We start from the raw sequence: 21,951 nt of genomic DNA on the forward strand, positions 1-21,951 counted from the left end.
AAGTCGTTTCAGGGTTTTTCCTACATAAAAACTTTGGCAGTGATTACAGCTAGCAAGATAAACTATATTAGTGCTATTACTCTTAAATAAAGCCAATACTCCTTTCAGCCCAAAAGAACTGCCTGAATTTAACCCAACCTAGGACCCATCAATCAGGGTTCTCAATGTCAAATATAAAAACTACAAGAATGACTCAGTTAAGCTAGGGTCCTTACTGTGCAACACCTTAAACCTCATGTAATGGAGTCCCATGGGATATATGCAAATGCCCCTTAAGGACATAATAGTGTTTTAGCTACGTCTTCTAAATGACCATCATGTTTTACTTTTTAAGTCTTTATGAGTACATTCAGACCAATAAAGCCAAACCCCACTAACTGCAAACATGCATGTTTCGTCATTTTTTTGTCGCCTCATCAGTACACCATAAGTGTATTGTTTGTCTAGGCTTTAGAAACTCAGAGCCTAAAATCAAGTCTGATGTCCAGAAGCATTAGGATATGTTTTTAAAGTATCAATTTATCTAGAATATAACTTTTCTTGATGAGTCAGGAATACTCTCTCTCTGTCTCTCTGCAGTGGCTGGCCCTTCTATCAGTTACTGGTGCTGCAGTCCCCTGTAAGTTGCACAAGTATACAGCCTTCCATACACTGTTTAATACCACAATACCACATCTGCATCGTTATTTCTTGATTTACTGGAAAAAGCTCTCTGAGGCAAAGGGACAAAGCAGAAGGTCCAGTGAACAAGTGAGCATGCGTTAGATCATTGTATGCACTGACTGCCCATACAGATGTCTACAAACACAGGTTTTGCAGAAAAAATGATGCACTTTTAATGGTAGAAAAAAATGTACGTAACCTAAGATAACAGCAGAGTAGGCCTTCTCACAGACCATCTGCAATTGTAAGGACACTGTATCCTTTTCCTGAGCTCACTGTTTAACTTCTACCTCTCAAACACTATATTTCCTCCCTGGGATGTGTTATACTCCAGATGCATCACCAAACATTTATCCAAAATAACTACAGTCTCTCCAGATCCCTCCCAGACTGATACATTTGCAAATAGTGGACCTCGTTATAACACCTGTTACACATCTCGGGTCACTAATGCACCCCTGACAATATAAAACTACCATATTCTGCATCCTCCACTTCAACCACTTTTCTACCCATTTGCCCATTCCTGAAACCACCCCAAATTTCACAAGTTTTATTCAACAGCTTTAAATAGGGAATCATATCAAATGCTTTGATAAAATCCAAACGCATTACTTCTAAGGAGATACCTTAATCAAATACAGCCAAGACCAATACAAGGAATCCTTATGCTAGACTGTCAAGATCTTCTAGTTACAAAACTAAGCTGTCTCTCAAATTTTATAAACAAATATTATTCAGGACAGCCACCTCTCTCTCTCTCTCAAAGTCTTGTACTTAAAGGTGTGTAGCTACTGCCGCTGTTCCTACTAGCTCCTTTATCACTACAGTCCTGAAAACAGAAATGGGAGATTTGGTGACAGAAACCTCAATCACTACAGGAATATGTGAGGGAGGACCAGAGAAGTCTGGTAAAAACAGCGAAAATGCCAGATGTGAAAACAGTCAGTACTAATTGGTTATTAATATGAGCAGGAGCTAGAAAGGCTTTCAAGTCACAAATGATCTTGTATAGTGTTATGAATAACTTGGAAGAATGACAGTAGGGTTAACAAGAATATCAGAGAGCTGCATGAGCAAAGACAGTAAATTGGGATATGTTAACCATCTCACTGATGAATAAAACAGCAAATAAGATTATAATAAATGACTGAGGATATGGGGAGGGAGTAAATCTGAACTCACATTAGGATATGGAAGAGGATGTACTATAAACAGAGGACAGCAGTGCTAAAAGAATTGACATCAAAACTGAAACTCAGGATTACAGGGTGGTACAGTTCAACAGGATTATGAAACCAGCCAGAGGACAACTTGGGGTGGGGGACTGGATGCTTTGTACAGAGGTACTTGAGTACAGATCATCATAAAGGAAGGGTACAAAAGAATGAGGAAAGAAGGAAGAGAGGCACGGTGTTGTGTTATGATTGTGCTCAGTGCTGCAAAATTTACAGATACATTTACACGCAGCTCTATAGTATAATTCATTATCAGTGTTTTAATGCTGAATGAGGGTCTTCTGACAAAGGTTCAATAAATGCTTTTTACCGCAACCTATAGTGGTGGTTTTTGGACTTGTGTTTGAATGTTCAGAGGGTTTATTCTCTTGCGTGAGGACTGTAGGAATTTTTGCCCCTAAACAGTATGGCGACAGCCATTCATTTTCATAAATAGCACGCCTTAGTAAGGACTGCAGTGGTTCTGAACCCAGCAAATAAGTCCAGTTTTCCCTATCCTATGTAATATTCTGCAACACATCCTAAGAGATCCCCAGATGTTCCCAGGAAGCCAAGAGATTTTGTCTCCCCACCATGTCCTGGGTCTGCCTTAAAGCATTCGCCAAAGTGGGATAAGCCTGGTACACTTCAGAGGAGAAACTTCCAGGAGTCAAGTTCAGCATATGCCCTAGCAACCTCAATCTTCTCAACATGAAGACTTTACTACAAGACTGCCATGTTCCTCACCGTTTGAGAGACAGTGAGCTTAGTCCATGAAGGAACCTCATTTCTGCTGCTCACACCCTTTAAGCCACTAACCAAAGCTCATGAAAGCCTATTGTCACAAATGAAGACAGGAACAGAAAAGGACTGGTAAACCAGGAACTTCACAATGTGACTCAATTCTTACTTCATTACCGTAGTGTGACACACTGTCATCATCAATGTCCATTTTCTACATGGGGTTGGGGTGTCATGTCAACTGCTGCCATCTCTCTTGATTCAATGACAATGTTCTACCTACTTCAACAGTCATGCCGGACTGTTGCAGGTCTTCTTTCACACAATCCATCCATCTCTTTGCTAGACACACTTGTTTCATCTTGACTTCTTTCTGTCTGTCCCAAATCTTCTTTATCAGATTGTTTGTTTATTTTCTGCACATATGCCCGAACCACCATAATTTATTCGCTTTCACCTTTTCTGCAACTGGAGCTACTTAGACCTCTGCTCTAATATCCTCATTCCTTTGTCTGTCCCATAATGTGCATTCTACCACCCTTCTTAAGAACTTCATGTCCACCACCTCTAGCTTCCTCAACTCCTCTGCCTTCCCTGGCCGAGGTTTCTGTACCATACAGTAGTAGTGGTCGCACCACTGTTTGGTATACCTTACTTTTCAGTTTCTTTGGCATCCTGTCATACACTGCCCCTGACACACTGTGCCAATTGGTTGAAGCCCGACTGATTCTAGCTTTGACCTCCTCATTCAATCTTCACTTCTCCTCAACCACCCCTCCTGGGTACCTGAAGTTGTTAACCTGTTCCACTATTTTCTCTTCCATCTCAAGTCTCAGCTGTTTTAATTGCTCCCATTTGCTGTCATTAAAACTGTCTTGTCTGTGCTGAATTTCATCCCATGTGCCTTCAGTTTTTTATTCCTTTCCTCTATCCTTTGCTGAAGTTCTTTCTTGGGGTTTGCCTTTAATGCCATATTGCCTGCATACACAGTTTTGTTGATCCATCCCCGTCTGTTTCCTAAAGTAGTCTATTATCAGTATGAACAGCAGTGGGTTAACAGCTGAATTCTGATGCACACCCACTCCCACTGGAAACACTGATACCACCAGCCATATTTAAGAGTGTTGTAAAAACCATTGCAAACTGTTCTTGCCTGTCTTTCTAAAATTTTAACAATATGACAGGTACCGACAGGAACGGTGTTAATTTTTTGTTACATCAAACTAGTTATTGTAATAATATGCTTATTCACTATTCCTTTGATGCTATGAATATTAAAGACATTCTATGTAGAAACTGGTCCATTTTACAATGTGATGATGACCTTAAGTCTCACTTCGAATCCCATACTTTACATTTAAAAACAGACCTAATATTAAGAAAATTTTAGAAAGACCAGCAACAACAGTTTAAAATGTTTTTCACAACACTTTTAAAAGTGGGTGGTGCCATCCATGTTCTTTGTTGACACAGAGTTTGGGGGTGGATTATTGGGTAGTGTGCAAAAATGGATGAGGAAAGGTAGATATAATTGTTTATCTGAGAGATCTGTTTACCTGGTTAGATATATACATGTCCAGCATTTTATGTTGGAAAAACTAATAATGCTTTGAACAAAAGAATTTACCAGCATATTTACAGCATTGTTAAAAGGATAACAAAAGTGCCCTAGCCAGGCATGCTATCTTAACAAGTTTAAGTTTTTTATTTTAGAAAAAAAAAATTCCTTTCTGTTTACAGTGGTGATTGGCAAACCTGATTGTTGCATAAAAAATGCTATGGCAGTTATGGTTGAATGCATCTAATTCACCCGGTCTCAATGAGGCCATATCTAACACTTGTGAATGGAAGTTTAGAGCATCAAACTAGAATATTGTTTAATGTTAACATTTAAGCTTGTTTTTAGTTTGTTTTAATGTTTTAAAGAATAGTTCCTGACACTCTTACTGAAAATAGTGCAATGTAGTGAAAATAGTGTACTGAACCTTTAATTTTTTTTTTTTTTTGCCGGGCTTTGGCTACGTTGTCATTGATAGGCTTTTTAAGTGTAGGTTCGCACAAGCTAAGGTTTCTAAACATTCCTGCTTTGTTTGCATGTTTTTTATAGTTCTAAAGATGTCTATGGTTTTAAAATAGACGTGAGCTCTTAACCAATAAATAAATATTTATAAATAAATAAAATTTATAAATAAATATTTCCATGTGCAAAAATGGGAAAAGGGATTCAGGATGGATGGATGGATTTTTAATAAATATTTATAAATAAATAAATAATAAATATTTATAGATTTATAAATAAAATAAATAAATATTTACAAGTACATATCTATAAGTAAATAAATAAAGCTTATTCTCTGAGTCGCTCTGCTACCTGGTCATTTGTTTTTTTGAATAATTGGACTTTCCATGTTCCAAAGTAGGTTGCTTCATTATGATTTTGAGACTTATTGAACATTGTCTATGTTGTGGTCCAAAATGGAAGGCTGATGCAGACTCATGAGTTAAACAGTTTACTGCTGTAAAAGATGAGGCAGACGATGTAAAAACTAAACCTCTTCAATGCTTTACTTTGCTAATTAGGAAGACGTAGTAGAAGCTACTAAATTTTTGTGGAATTGTTTTGGATTTGGACTAATGTGTGATAGGGGTTCACTGTGAAGCTAAGGCAGAAACCAGGTTTACCACAGGGTGCTCAACACAGTTTCTGTTCCCTGAAGTACTGATTTAAAAGTTAACAGCAGTGTTTAAAAAAATCCACATGGAGTGCAGTCCAGTGTTATTAGTTCTTGTTAAGCATCTGATATATTCTTTTGTAAATAAAAAAGGTCCTTTGTGCCCCATTCAGACAGTTAAACCATGGGAATTACCTATCTCAATGAAAAGGGCATCTTTTGGAGGTTCATATAAACTCTGCACTTATCTTTCCAGTCTGAAACACATCTGTAAAGGGAATCAGTTATTTTTATTTAAACATCCTTATCAACACAGGACTATGCTGGAGGAAATCATTTCCCATTTTTATTCTGTAAACAACCAGAAGTAAAGTAAAGCAGATAGTCTGCTTATCCATTGTTATACTGTGGGAACTGGTACAATGAAATTTGTCTGGATACATTCTTGTTATACTGAGACAGTGGGACTGCAACATATACTGCTATTCTGTACCTGTTAAAATACTGTAAAGTACCCACTGGAAAATACACAAGTTTAGGGAGCATAATCAGTCTTAACTGACACATTATGAAATTGTGTTTTCGTCTTGGTTCATGATGACCAACATTTCCAGTGTGGCTAGTGATGGTCATACACTGAGTCACTACCAGGACCCATGAGAGTAAATAGTACAGAACTAGCCAAAGCAGGTGAGACTGAAGCAAAGTTCTGGTGCTAACATTCCAACAAGAAAAGTTGCAAGAGAAAAATTCATATTTTTGGCTTGAGCATGTCAACTAGACTTACTGATTTAGGTTCCTTTGTTTATGGCTTCAAGTCTGTTGATAAAGGCGCATTAATGTTGTGATTTATTTTCCTTTTCCATCAACCATATAGACTGTTAATCCCCTGTACTGATATCACCATATTACCATAAATTCAGGACATTCCTCAACTTATTTTGGCAAAGCCTGGTCCTTTTTATGGCCCCTGTGCCTTCAACATTGACACAGCAGGGAATCCTGAAGAAGGTTTGATTACTGGCTTTCTCCCTCTTATGTAACTCTTGAAATATATTTACTGTAAAATAAAAGCCAGTAAAGCCTTTAATCTTCTATTTTTAATACACACATATTCAATGACAACTACCAAACTTACGTGGAGATCCCAAACCAAAGAAAACAACAAAATGAAAATGTTTTGGTGATATTTGTCAACCAAAATAAAACTATTATGGAAGAAGTTGTTTTAATAGCAATTCACAAATAATGTTGTTAAGTGCCACATTTGTTTTAAAAATGTATTGAGAAGTAAATACACATTTTTAGAACAGAAGATCAATCAATCCACTTACAATGTAGTAATTAATGTTCTAGAGCTCTTGTCATAAATGAAACGAGTCAACTGATTAGTCCATCTACTGGGTTAATAAATAGTAAATAAGTTGCAAGTACAACTGGGAACACTTGCCAGCATAGGTCATAGTGAGAACTCAAATAGGAAGAACTGCTAAAGAAATACCGCCACAATCCACTGTGTGCAGGCAAGTAAGCTTTTAACTATGGATTACTGCTGGAAAGAATCTATAGAAATCTGCTCACTTTTAACAACAGATCAGAATACATTTGTTGACTGCTGTTAAGCTGTTGGATATTTTGTTTTTGTTAGATCATCAGGGACATAAAAAATGACAGCGCAATCTTTAATGAGTGCATTCTCCTACATGCTGCTCACCTGCAAGATAACGGACGGTGTCCAGTTTATGTGACTCCATAACAGTTTTTAATGAAGCGACTTCTGTGTCAATTTTCTTGTTAGTTTCCCCAATGGAACTACTCACAACAATATCCTGGAAAACATATACAAGGTGATGTATGACATTCCTTTATTTTATACAGCAAAAGCTATACTGATGATTACAATGTAATGCTGTGGTTATCTATTCATAAAAAAGTAATCCTTCACATGAAGTGCTGAGACAAAATGGTTAGGTGGAATTTGCCTGTCTCTCCTGGGAATGTGTCCCATAATGTGCTTGCTGCCTACAATCTCTGGTAGGGACTAGAGATGGATGGAGATACGAAGGTAGTGCCAATTGTGGAAGTGGGTAAAAAGCCCTTGCACTGCCTCACTGCACAGTCATTGCTTAGGACCTTGCAAACACCCACGAGAGAATAATAGGGCATTACCAAAAAATAAAAAGAGTTGTGATAGCTGTCTGAGCAATGGACTCACCATATAAAAAGAAAGAAATTACTGATATTGGGCATGGAAATGGCTTGATGGTTAACCGGTATGGAAAGAAAAAAAATGCATAACAATGGTTTTATGTTTTGCTGCATCCTATATCTTTTACAAACATGAAAATAAGGTAGGAAGCATACTTCTAAAACTTACACAACTGAGGCCTTAGGGAACAAAAAGTACAGTGCTGCATATTTTTTCTTGCACACAATGAATAAATTTTAATTTACTTAACATTTTGGATTAAATAACTATATTAGGCCTATGTTTATTTTGTGCATAATCAGAACAGTGTACCAAAAATAAGTTAAATGCACAGGCTGAAAGACAGGACAAGTGTGTCTCATCTAAACTGACTCTCATGTAGTTAAGAATTTAAAATGAAGACCGTGACTGTTCAGGCACAGCAAATATGCTACACAGCCTGCAACAAATGAAATAATTTTATGCACTTTAAAATAAAAGTAAGTAAAAAGCATTAACCAACTCACAGGCAATGAGAACAAGTGATGTGCAATTTACTTTCCTGGTAGAACCAGGGAGCAGTTCTGTCCACTGTCTATGATACCTGCCATATGTTATGTTTCACCTAGAACAGGGTGCTGCAATTGTGTAGTAATAATTGGCCCTTTCCCTGATTAATTATGATAAAATGTTATCAACTCCATAACTAGTTACTGGTTCGAGTGCTGGAGATGCCTGGTGGGAGAAGGTAGGAGTGAACAGCCAGCACTGGCTTGCCCATCATGTGTGTGTGAGTCTAGCCTGCTGCAGTACTGACACATACTGGAAATGAGTTGCAATGCATGTAGCTTATGGACCAGGGGAATTAGCTTGGCTTTACTAAGTTGGATTCACGTGGAAGACTTCATGGGGTGTTTGCAGAAATGTGCATGCCCACTATGGAAAGCACAGCAGACACTTCTCTGGGTAAGTGCACACATCAGCCTTTGGACAGAAGAGTTAGAGCCATACAAGGGAAAAAAACTTTTGATAGCTGTCTGGATGATGGTGGCCTCCCAAAATTAGTTTTCAGTCAACAGAGGAATGAAAGCTACAGCAAAATTTGGGACAGCTGATGGCTTATAGGTAAACTTTTACCAGAAAAAAGACTGGATGCCTGGTGATAGTGACTGATGACAATTTACAGATTGGGGGCAGAAGCTACTTTTGTTATAATTTTCAAATGCAAAACACATGCCAGGTATAGGAGGGCATCTTTTTTTTTTTTGCTCAGGAGCCCCTATGTGTGACATACTGCTTAGATGTAGAGGCAATTCAGCTAGTTGTACATCTGCAGCCACAAACTATCAGTCTGACCTCAACAACAAACTCAGACAAATATAAACATTGGGAAAAGGAATATGTCATTTTGCTCTGTTTCCTGCACATAGACTTTTTAACTGTTGTTACATGGTTGCATAATTATCTCCCTACATACAGCTTGTCCAGTACAGTGTTATTTTACGTTACTGGTACCAGTTGATTGTCTTTATTTACTTACTGATTACACTGATTTTACCATTTTTCATTACATTTAACTATAAAATCCAGATGGCCAAAACTACAGGAAAAAACATCAGATTAAGTAATTAAAAAAAAAAAAACAGCTGTAAAAAGCAAAGCAAGGGCTGGGTAAATGTTTTCCAAACTGGGTAAAATACATATATTATTATTCTCCATGACATAATGCATTATTAAAAACAAGTTTTAGCCACTGTGCTGTGTGCTACAACTGAAAGTACCATGGCAATTCATTTGTAATATAAATGAGTATATTCACAGTTACCAAGTTAAAAATGTCAAGCAGAAAAAGAAAGGATTCCACTGCCTGTAGTCCATCTTTCATCTCACAGAATCCTTACTGTTTTCCTTTTCTCATCTCACCTGAAACAGTCTACCTAGACAAATAGTTCATGGTTTCTTGTGCTCCTCAGTCTTTCCACGAATATGGACTTTTTCACTTCTCTCCTCTATTTCCAAAGCATGTCTGAGACTGTGTTCAACTTTCCAGTTCATTCTTCAATTAAAAATCATCACAGCTGCCCTGTCTGCCTCCTCTTTACTCCCACCAGCTACTGAGATCGAGCTCCTCTCCTCCTCATTCTCTACTTGAAATGATATACATGCATATCCTTCTACAGCTTGAGATACAATTATTAGATCATCTTTGCCACACTTGCAATGCACGTTCTACAAATCTAATACTACAAACTTACATAACCTCCGCTTCCAGGTATGATTTGTCACCTGAACAAAAATGATTCTAGTACTGTCCTATGCTGTACCCACTTCATCACTGTCGTTGATGCTGACAATGTCCCTCCTAGGATCTACCTGAAAACATCGACACACGAAAACACAGACACCACAAAACCGACAGTTCAACATGCCCGACAAACCACAATCCCGACAGTCAACAAAACAAAACAATCCCTTTTCCGAAAAACACACACACAACACAAGCACATCAAAAACCTTACATACCTACACTAAACCTTATATACACAGCTATCTATGCACTAACCTTAACCCAAAACCTAACCCTAAGGTCCGTCACTATCACACACTTACCTTACCTGCACCCTAACCCTAAAGTCCGTCACTATCGCACACTTACCTTACCCGCACCCTAACCCTAAAGTCCGTCACTATCGCACACTTACCTTACCCGTACCCTAACCCTAAAGTCCGTCACAGTCGCACACTTACCTTAACTGCACCCGAACCCTAAAGTCCGTCACTAATGCACACTTACCTTACCCGCACCCTAACCCTAACGTCCATCACTATAGCATACTTACACAGTCGCGCTTGTTTAACATGTCGGTGTTTTCAGCGTCGGGATTTTGAACTGTCGATCATTTCAGTTGTTGGTCTTCCGGTGTCGGTGTTCTCATCATCGGCGTTTCAAGCTTTCGATGTTTTCAGGTAGATCCCCCTCCTAACACCACCTACTGCTGAATGCTCTTTAGCTAATGTAATATCAGTTTTGTCATCACTGTTCTAATGTACACAGTTCTGTATCCCTTACAGCCTCCCACTCAGTACAGAACAGACACACACACACACACACACACACACACACACACACACACACACACACACACACACACACACACACACACACACACACACACACACACACACACACAGTTAAAGATGATGATCAGGTGCAATGTCAGTCATGTAGTAGGCAGGAGTGTGATGCATTAAGTGGGACTACATCCTGAAATGGAAACTGGCTCTCAGGAAATGTAATGATATTTTAATGATGAGGAAGAGCTCAAAATTTGTGTGGAAGGTTGAAAAGAATCAGATAGGCATAGTCAGTCTTATCTTTACATATAGCACTGGTTCTGGAATTAGACTTCTTAAGCCCTTTTTGAACAAGGGTGGTGGTTCCACTAGTCTGGAGATGCCATGTGATACAGGTTCTTGGAAGGTATGGGGATACTCAAACTGTCTCAGATGTGTAGAGTACAACTCAAGTTTGTGTCAGGAGCAGAGAGGTACAGCTCAATTAAGACTGTCAGCTGAAGGAAAGAAACTTCTGTCTGCTACTTGTGCATGTGTACCTAATAGCTATCAAGTATACTTGGCTTTCCTGCAGAAGACGGACCTTGGAAGTGGTGGTTGAGAAGGTATAATTTAATGACCTTTATAGTTCAGTGTTCACACAAGATAGTGATACTTGGAGGAGCATGACTAGGAAGCAAAACTTGCTTGATTTGATACTGATACATTTTTGTTGGAATTTCTTCACTGTGTCATGAACTGTCCAAATGAATACCATGTTCAACACAAAGCAGAAAATAAGTACACATGGTAGCACAGCAACTTGGGCCAAAGGTTTAACACAGTCTTTGCAGCCATATCATCAGATCTAAGGCTCTACTGCTTTAGACACTCAGGTCAACAGATGTCTCAGAAGGCCAACTTATCACAACTTTCTGGTGAGCTGGGTCAGACAGCCAGGATGGTATCTGAAAAGTTCTGTGAAACCCAAATGCCAGCAAGTGTATATTCAGAACAAATACAAAATGCTTCTGTATGGGATAAGTTCATATCTCTCTTCTGGAACAGCTTTTCCACTGTACGTGGGGAAGCTGGGCCACAGAGTTTGAACAGACTTTAATAAGACCTTGCAGCTGAAGTAGTAGACATATCTTGTCACTAAAAGGTGGTCGGTGCTTGTCATGGTGGTAACTCTAGGATATACTGATGGGTATTGGCAGTGAGAGGAGATGTCAAGTTAAAAATGCTATCTGCACAATGCTAGACAAGTAGGAGTGTATATGTCTCCAAATCTAACTAAAAGGTAGTGATGACCCAAGAAAGTAACAGCAGATTCCAAGTAGAAGGCCAATTTATGGGTCATGTTTGGTGAGGTAATGGACAATGATTTTTTGATGGCATCAAAGAAGATCTGTAAAGCTATATGAAAACTTTGCGGAGAAGATACATTACCTAGATTGGTTTCAGCATGTGTGAACCCTGGTCTTGACTTGAGTATTAACATGAGGTGGAAGGAGCACTTTGGGAAACTCCTGATTCTAGTGGACATGCTCTACCTGTAAGGAGGCTGTACAAGTAATAATTAGTGGGACCCAGTTTGCCAGAAGTTCTCACTGTACCAGTTAAAAAGTATGCAGTGTAACACAGCAGTTGATATGAAAGCTATACAAAAATGCTTGTTGGGGTGTCACGGGCAATATGCTGCATAGAAAAGTGGGACAGACCTCTGAACTGACACACCAGAGTGCAGATCTCCATTTTCAAAAAGGGGGAAATTAGAGTGTGTTCCAGCTATACAGGGATCACAATCTTTAATTGCTCTAAGAAACCTTTTGCAAACCCAACTTCATCTGAAAACTGAATATCTGATTTGTGAGTAGTTTGTGAGGATTCCACTGATTCCAGTAACTTTGGAATAAAGAATCATCTCTTTCTTTCTCTCTCTGCCTTTGCATGGACAGTGAAAAGGTTATGGAACTTCATCAGTATGATCTACATGTGTTTTGTAGAGTATAAGGAGGCAAATATCTGTGATCAGACTGTCTTTTGGGAGGTACTGGAACACTATAGAGCCCCAGGGATATTCATCATTAGATCACTACTGCAGTAGCCTACGCTAAATGGTGCATCTAGCTAAAGATAGTACCATGTGGCCAGTTTCCAAAGCTTCCAGGCTCCTTCCAGGTGCCCTAGTCCCCGTTCTGCAGAGAGCTGTAGAATAAAAGCAGCTACTAGGACACTAATAGTTCAAAACTGTCTTCCTGCAGAAGAGTGCACTCCTCCCTGGGTCTCACGTGATTGGGGGTCATCTACCACTTCGTTAAAGCAGGGAATTACGTTACACACAATTATTTTTGTTAAAATATATTTTATTATGTATAATAATTTGAAGAACCTGAAATCTGAAGAAGAAATAAGGGATCTAGGGACCCAAGTAGATAGTGAGCTTTCCTTTGATAACCATGTTGCCAAAGTGGTTAGAAAATCCTTCTATGTGACCCATCTGATCACGAAAGGGTTCGCATCAAGATCTAAGGATGTAATGGTGCCCCTCTACTCTTCCCTCATCAGACCCATTATTGAGTACAATGCACCAATTGGAATGTACCTGGCTGGACATCTCCAGCAGCTGGAGAGACCACAGAGGTACCTAACCAAGAGGATTACTGGCCTCAAACAGTTGCCCTATGCAGCACGATTGAAAAAGCTAAGACTGTTCTCTGTTGCATACCGCTTTCTCAGAGGCGATCTCTGTCTAACGTACAGAGCCATGTCCAACCCAGAATTTTTGAACATGCTCCATCTTAGCAAAACCAAATCTACTCGAGCTACACGCTCTAGGGATATAAACCTCAACACAACAATGAATAGAACATGCTGGAGGGATAGATTCCCTTTGCAGAGACTTCCCTTACTATGGAACAGGGTCCTGATCTACATAAGACACAGCCCCTCACTATCACTCTTCAAGAAGAACCTTGATGAGTGGATGGGTAACAGAAAGTTCACACCGGGGATCACACCAACAGCACTACTAGATAGAGGCCAAGGGTACTAGCTGCTAGTACAAGGGTCTAGGGAACTACTAAAGGGGCGGTGAATACCGCACAACGTGGCTGGGCTAATATATGCCTTCGGGCAGATAGCCCAGTACCAACCTATGAACCTAAGATTAAAGAGGACTTCCTGCAGGTAAAGGCTTGCAGATTCCAGGTCCATTAGGCAGACTTAATGTCCACCAAGATTAATATCGAACAAGAGATTACCTTCAACTCTGCTGAGTCAGCTTCTTGAAAAGGCGAACAAGGAAGCTTGTCAGTACTGAAGTTCAATAGCCTCTTTATGAACTACTTAAAAAAGCCTGTGTTTTTTGGCCTGAATCAAATGGCTGTCTAGAACAGGCCACACTGACAAAGAATAGTTGTGCAAAATCATACCATAACCATAGATGTCCTTCTCTTCTATATGTTGCAGTTTTAATAATATGAGGGAGTCTGCTGCCAGGTGACTAGTACATTCGGCCAGTATACAAAAGTCTAGCGCTACTGTAGGATACGTGCGATGTAGCATCAATACTAGTCTTACTTTGGTCATAAATCTATGTCAGGTATAAAGCGGATGTCAGCACATACCAAGCCTCAAAACTGAATGCCGCAGGAAGAGCACCAGCCTGAAAAAGGTGAGGAAACACACAACCAGCATACAGGCAAGGATCGGGGGGGAAGGCGTGGGGGGTTACAGCAACATATAGAAGAGGACATCTACGGTTATGGTAAGATTTTACACAACTATTCTATGTCCTTCTGTTCGTATTTTGCAGTATTATAACATGAGGAAGAATACCAAAGCTCATGCAGAAGAAGAACTGGGCAGAGGGACAGTAGCACTTCTACAAATCACTGCAGAATAGCCCTTGCAAGACCAGCTCTAGACCTGGAAATGCCATCCAACTTATAGTGTTTTGTGAAAGTGTGTATAGAAGACCAGGTAGCTGCTTCTTTCTAAAATAGAGCAGGTATCTAGACCTTTGAAGAAAGCCCAAGAAGAGGACACAGCTCTGTCGTGCCTTTACTGGGGAAGAAAGAGTTTTTCCATGGGACACACAAAAGGAAATGGCTTTGGAAATCGAAGTGGAAATAGTCTGCTTGGAAACAGGCCTGCCCAGGGCTCTAGGATGATAGGAAATAAAAAGACGATCAGATTTCCTAATAGGTTTGGTTTTGTCCAAATAAAAATAAAATCTGGGTTGTCTATACACATCCAAGGTGTATAAAGTCCTCTCACTGGAGGACTGCGGAGATGCGAAAAAGGTGGGCAGATTAATGGACTGATTGAGTGACAACTCATTCACCACCTTAGGCATAAAAGGGGGGTTAGTGTGTAAGGACATGTGGAAAACAGTAAAGGGAAAGAGGCCATCAGTGCCTGAAGTTCTGAGACCATTATGGCAGAGGTGATGGCCACAAGAAGAACCGTTTTCCAGGTGCAGTGCTGAAGAGAATAACTTGCTGGTTCAAAGGGAGCCAGGGCAAGTTTTTCTAGAACAATTAGATCCCAAGGAGGAGGAACTGGTTTCCTTTGTGGTCTAATATAAAGGATGCCTTTCAGGAAAAGTTTAACTTCCAGTTTTGAAGCCAGGGGAGGAGTCATAGGCAGACATGCAGAGATTGAGAAAAGATGCGCTTTTGCTGAAAAGTAAGATGATCCGCTCTTCAGTAATTCACACTGGTAAGACAGAACCACTGGAACATCCACCAGCAGTGGTTGCAGGTTCTTAGAAAGACACCAGATGGAAAACCTTTTCCATTTGGAAATATATGATTGCCTAGTATTTGGGTTTCTGTCCTACTGCAGAACTTTGCTGCACGTCCTCATTGAAAAGGTGTCTGAAAGGAATCAAAACCCTATCACCCACACAGTCAGCTGAGGGTTGACATCTGTGGAAGTATTAGAGATCCTTTGTCCTGTGTCAGTAGGTCCACTCTGTGGGGTAACTTGTGATGATTGCCCTTGGCTAAATGCAGAAGAAGGGAGGAACCAATGCTGTCTTGGCCAAAAGGGAGTCACTAACAAGACATCTGGCTGCTCCTCTTGGATCTTCAGCAAAACTTTTGGAGAAGCGGCACAGGGGAATGCACAGAAAAACATCCCCTTCCAAGAAAAGGACAGGGCATCTACCTTCCATGCCAGAGGATTGGAAACTCTGGCACAAAACTTTGGAAGTTGTCTGCTCATGGGGGAGGTGAAGAGATCGACCTGAGGTGTACCCCACTGATGGACAATGTCCAGAAACACATCCTTGTGTAGCATCCACAACATTTTGAGTGGAAGGAATATAAACAGCTTGGGGGGTGAATTGACTCTGAGAGGCTAACTCCCAAGACATGGTCTCTCCCTGCTTGTTGACATACCAAAGGACTGTGGTGTTGTCTGTGAACCACTTCAGGGTGCCTGGAACAAGAAGAGGTCTGAAGAAAATAAGGTCTCTCATATCCTTTGTGTGTTCTCTCTTCTGAAAGGGGAACCACTTGTCTTTTACTTTCCAGGATGCCAGGGTTGCTCCCATCCAAAGTCTTAAGCGTCCGTGAACAGATCCAGAGTGGGAAGGGGTAGCTGTAAGGGTAAGCCCGGATTCAAGGTAACCTGCTGAAACCACCAGTTCAGTTCCTTTTTCAAGCGGGTAGGGGGGGGGGAGAAGGGGCATCACAAACTCCAGTGGATGAGTGTTGCATCCATACTGACCTAAGGCACCACTGGAATTTCCTCATGTGCAGCTTCGCTAGAGGTAGCATGGGAATAGTGGATGCCATAAAGCCCAAGAGGTGGAGAAACTCCCTGGCAGTCAGGGATAGAAGGGGCAAGAGGGCCTGGAAGTAGGCAGCGAGAGACACAACCTTTTCGGGAGGTAAGGAAGCCAACATCCTGTTTATTTGGATTCTGTATCCTAGAAAGACATGGTCTTGTGAAGGAACCAGGGTAGATTATTGATAGTTGATAGTGAATCCTACACCCTCCAGCAAACACACCATGAAGAGCAGATTCTCTTGAAGGTTGTCTGCAGAATGAGCCTGGAGAAGAAAATCATCCAGGGACAGGAAAATGTGAATACCCTTTAGTCTGCAAAAGGCTATGACAGGAGCTAAGGATTTTGTGAAGACCCTTGGGGCTGTAAACAATCCAAAAGGCAAGGCAGAGAATTGAAAATGTGGGGAAGAAATAGCAAAGCGAAGATACTTCCTGAACCGAGGATGAATGGGAATGTGGATGTAAGCATCCTTGATGTCCAGAGACACCATACAGGCCTGAGGAAGGATGAGGGGAAGAAGAGTGTGCAAGGATAGCATGGAAAAGATGGGAACCTTCAGGAAGTTGTTTAGGTGGGATAAGTCTAAGATGGACCTCCATGGACCATCTTTACTGGGGACCAGGAACATCCTGGAGTAAAACCCTCTCCCTATTTGTGAAGGTGGCACCTCCTGAATGGTGCCCTGAGAAAGAAGACTGAAAATGACTTGGGGAAAGTAATCTAGCTGTTCTTTTGTGGGTTGTGGTATGCCCATGAAGGAAGGTTGAGTCTTCCACACCATGAAGTATCCTTGAAGGATAATGGAGAGGACCCAAGAGTCCTGGGTGATCTGTTTCCAATCAAGGAGAAAAACACAAAGGTGTAAGGAAAGAGGGGTCTGGCTGTAAGGGGAATGGTAGTCACAGAGTACCTGGCTTGGCCAGAAGTGCCAGCTTCTGAGCAGCAGGAGAAGATATACAGGACTTGGCTGAGAATTGCTTCCTAGTATCTCTTTTACCCTTGGAAGACTGAGATCTGGAAGGTTTCTTAAAGCGGGTTTTTGAGGTCTAGTTCCTTTGAAGTCTGGGAACCGGGGCCTCAAAAATGTGCTTTAAGTCTTGTAGCTCTTTGCCCTTTTCTTGTAAGGGCTTAAAGAGTTCTACAGCAGAAGCACCAAACAAGATCTTGTTCTCCAAAGGAGCATCCATTATTTTTGGCTTTATATCATCTGGCAACGGCTGTAGTCTGAGCCAGGAGTACATCCTGAGAATCGACCCAGAAGCAGCACCTCTGGCAGATGCCTCTAAGGCATTGTAGCTACACTTAATAGAATGATGTGTAACTTGAGCAGAAGAGCTCAGAATGGAGGATAACAGAGCCTTTATAGGAGAAACTGGAAGCTCTGAAATTAACTTACAGGCATCAGAGAAAAACGGGCTAAAGAATAATTAGCCATACGAGTCTGGTAGTTTATGGCCTTAAATGCCAGAGTTGCTGATGTATAAATGTTCTTCTCCAATCTCTCCATAACTTTACTCTCCTTGCCTGATGGGAGAAGGGAAGTGAAGAGCAACATCATTATCAGCAGACACAGAAATTGTTGCTTGGTCTGCAGAGGGACACAAACAAGAATTTGGAATTCTGTGGCACCTTGTAAAACCTGTCTGGCCTTTTAGGGGCAGGTGGTTGGGAGTCAGGGCACTTAGAGGCTACTGAATAGGCATCTAAAAATGCTGGCAGCACAGGGGAAACTGCAGATGGAGAAGGGGGAGTCCATCTGCAGAAGGTCATAATACCTTTTTGAATGTCTGACACCAGGGAGCAATCCTATTTAAAGAACTCCCTCATTTTAACAATGGTTTCCCCAAAAGAAATTTCCTCCCCTGGAGAATCTGTGCCATTTGATTCTTCTTCTGGGGAAGCATATCCTAAGGGTGATGAAATTTAGGCAGAGTATGCCAATGATTCATCCCCAAATGAGTCATTCTCATCAGATGAAACCTCAACCATAATCCTCTTTTGTGAAGAAGCAGGAGGAAAGGAGGGAGAAGGGAAAGAGAAACCAGTGGATTGTGTCAGGGCCATGAAGGCATTAAAGAGCCTTTGAGAGAAGGCTTGCCAATCTGCAGGCTGTTCTTGGGTAACAGGAGAGGCATGCTTAGTTTTTAGCGTCTTCTTTTTTGGAACATCCATGCAGTGGAAGAACAAGAGATCCAATGCTGGTATGCACTCTACAACATTGCTTGCGACATCTTCACAAACAATGATTTGAGGAATGTCAAGCAGGCCTTCAGTTACAATGAGCCTGGGTTCCTCCCCTACATCTGTAGTGGATGCCTGTGTATCCCAGGGGATGTGTTAGTAGGATCCTTCATGGCCCCCACACCGGCACCTGTGGAAGGTTCACCAACTGACTCCGAAATGGTCTCTGGGCCAACATCTGCCTCGGGAGAGACAACCAGGCAGTGGGGTAAGTCAAGCCTAGATTTCTTGGCCTTCTTAATCAGAGGCTCCTCATCTGAAGGGCCTGAAGTAGCTTCTATATCACATGCTAGGCGCTTAAGTTACTGGTTTTCTAGGTACAGATTATGGGAAGCTAAATGACTAGGCATGGTCTTGGGGACAAAGGCCTCACAAATCGAGCAAGAGGTATGGTCGTGGTTAGTGCCTAGGCAAACTAGGCAAAGGTTGTGGGAGTCTTTATATGGAATATGCCTTTCACACTGAAACTTGCCCTTCCTAGCTGACATGTAACCGCAGCCACAACAGTAGCACACAAAACAATAAGAAAAAACTCAACGGGGCACTTATTTGATCGGAATCTGCAACTTTGCTGATGTGCAACAAAGTACAGTTGCGTACACTTACCATAAATGTAGATGTTCGAGTGTATTCACTGTTGCAGTCATTACATTTGGGTAATCCTGCTGGCAGGTTGCCATCAGCCGGCCTGAATTCCAAAGTTTTGGGTCCTGCGCTGGCCGCTGTTGCCCCTTCCCTGACGTCAGGTCGTCAGTGGTATAAAAGAAGCAGCCAACGCCATTTTCTTCAGTTTTTCTTGCTCTAGATGTCAGGTGGCCGTTAAAAGGGTAGCCAAATTTTATATATATAAATCAATAAATGCACCAATATAAATTTTACCTTCATCTATAAGCAAATACACCACATAGGTTATATAAATCAGAGAAGGAAAGATAAGATCCATAGAAAAAATGGGGATGGCGGGTGGGTAATCTGAACTGCAACAGCAAATACACTCTAACATCTACATTTATGGTAAGTGTACACAACTGTACTATGTTCTTTGTGTTTCACTGTTGCAGTCATTACATTTGGGTAGAGTCCCAAAGCTATGGTTGGGAGGCTGGAGCTAAACAGCATTAGGAGTGGCTATGAGGCCCTGCAGAACTGCAGTGGCAAAGCCTGCCCTGGATTTAGAGTAGAATGGCAGATGATAATGCTTTGTAAAGGTGTGCACTGAACTTCAAGTAGCCGCCTATAAAATGTCACTGGTTGGTACTCCCCTGAGAAAGGTTGCTGAAGTGGCTGCAGCTCTGGTGGAATGTGGCCTAATGCCCTTAGGCACTGGCTTGCCATGGAATGCAGTGGCCTATCCACTTTGAGATGGTCTGCTTTGACATAGCCTTTCCTTGTGACCCTGCAGCATATGCCACTAGTAATTGCTCTGTCTTTCTGAAAGCTTTGGTTCTGTCCAAGTAGAATCTAAGCTGTCTGTGTACGTACGTCCAAAGAGTGCAGAATTCTCTCCCCCTTGTTCTGTGGATTTGGATAAAAGGTTGGCAGATGAATAGTTTGGTTAAGAGCCACACTGGACACCACTTTAGGCATAAATGTTGGGTTTGTTCTCAGAGAGACCCTGTCTGGATAAAAAATGATAAAAGGTTCCACAGCCTTGAGTGCCTGTAGCTCTGAAACTCATCTTGCAGAAGTAATTGCTAGGAGCAGAGCTGTTTTCCAAGATAAAAACTTTATATCAACAGTAGCAGCTGGCTCAATAGGAGGCATGGTGAGCTTTTCCAAGACATAGTTGAGGTCCCATGCAGGTACTGGTGATCTCCTTGGAGGCCTTAAATTTTTGGCTCCTCTGAGGTACTGCTTTAATAAAGGATAAGAAAAAATTGGTGACTCTGTATTGTAATGAGCCGAAATGGCAGAGGCATGAATTTTAATTGATGAAAAGGATAGGCCTTTGTCCAGCATCTCAGTTAAGTATTGCAAAATCTGAGGAATATTTGGTACATTTGTATCAGTTCCTTGTGCCTGGTTCCAGGCACAGAATCTCTTCCATTTTCCAGCATAAGACTTTCTTGTAGTAGACCTTCTGGCTTCCAGCATGACATCCATCACAGCTTTGCTGAGAGGTGTTTTTTGTATGACTACATTATTCGCCATGCTACCAGGTTTAATGTCCTGAGTTGGCTGTGCAGGATCCGATTGTTTTGCTGGGACAGTAGACGAGGTAATAGAGGTCAGGTCCAAGCTGGGTAATGAGACATGTTCCTTAGGATTGGATACCAGTACTGGCGGGGCCAGTCTGGGGCAATCAGTATCATCTTTGGTTTCTCCTGTCTGATCTTTAGGAGTACCTTGGGGAGGAGAGGCAGTGGAGGAAAGGCATATACCGATAGGTTTTTCCAGCTGAAAGATAGGGTGTCCACTTTCCATGCTTGTCTGTGATAAGTCCTTGTGCAGAATCTTTTTAGTTGGTAGTTGTGAGGGGAGGCAAATAGATCTATGTCCGGGCATCCCCATTTCCTTGTTATCATGCTGAAAGATTGTGGATCCAGCTGCCACTCGTGGGGATCCATGAGGTTTCTGCTTAGTTCGTCTGCCAGAGTATTTTCCTTTCCTGACAGGAATTTTGCCTGCAAATGTACTTGGTAAGTCAAAGCTGTGTCCCACAATGTCATGGCTAGTCTGCAAAGGGGGTAAGAATGTGTGCCCCCCTGCTTGTTTATATACCACATGACCGTGGTGTTGTCTGTCTTTATCGGTAGTTGTCCCGGATGAAGTAGGTTCTTGAAGGCTGTCAGGGCATTTTGAACAGCTAGCATCTCTTTCTGATTGATATGTAGATGCATTTGGTTTGAGGTCCATGTGCCCTGAATGCATCTTCCTGCCATGTGGGCCCCCCAGGCATAATCTGATGCATCTGTTGTTAGTGTCTGCCTGGCTGGGGGTAATGTGAATGGCTGTCCCTTGTTCTGGTGACAAGCCTTTGCCCACCATCAAAACTCCTGTTGCAGGCAGGGAATGAGAGTAATCATTGTTTCCAGGCTGTGGCAATGTTGAGTCCAAACACTTTTTAGGTACCATTTAGTTTCCTCATATGCAGTCTTGCATATGGAATTAGTAGGATGCAGGACGCCATGAAGCCCAAAGCCTGCAGAATTTTTCTTGCAGATAACTGGGCCTTTGTTGCCAACATTGTGAAATAGGTAGTCGGTTGCCTTTGTTTGTCTGGATTGAAATAAACCATCAGGGCAGTTGTATTCAAGCTTGCACCCAGGAATGTTATATCTTGAGTGGGTACTAGTTTTGATTTATTTTTGTTGACTGTGTACCCTAGGCATGTTAGAAGTCTTTTCACAAACGCCAGATGTTGAAGAA

At 41.4% G+C, this 21,951-nt stretch overlaps 1 protein-coding gene across 2 annotated transcripts in view; it reads right to left on the bottom strand.

Moving 5' to 3' along the window:
• CCDC90B (coiled-coil domain containing 90B) overlaps positions 1-21,951 on the bottom strand; it is a 525,698-nt gene that overhangs the window by 166,463 nt on the left and 337,284 nt on the right. For both annotated transcript variants that reach the window (XM_044071152.1, XM_044071153.1), the window contains exon 8: positions 7,008-7,122. In XM_044071152.1, the coding sequence (XP_043927087.1) occupies positions 7,008-7,122 (115 nt within the window). The remainder of the gene's footprint in view (positions 1-7,007; positions 7,123-21,951) is intronic.

Source organism: Protopterus annectens, chromosome 5.part0 (genome assembly GCF_019279795.1).
Source record: "Protopterus annectens isolate FY-2018-M chromosome 5.part0, PAN1.0, whole genome shotgun sequence".
Lineage (NCBI taxonomy): Eukaryota > Metazoa > Chordata > Ceratodontiformes > Protopteridae > Protopterus > Protopterus annectens.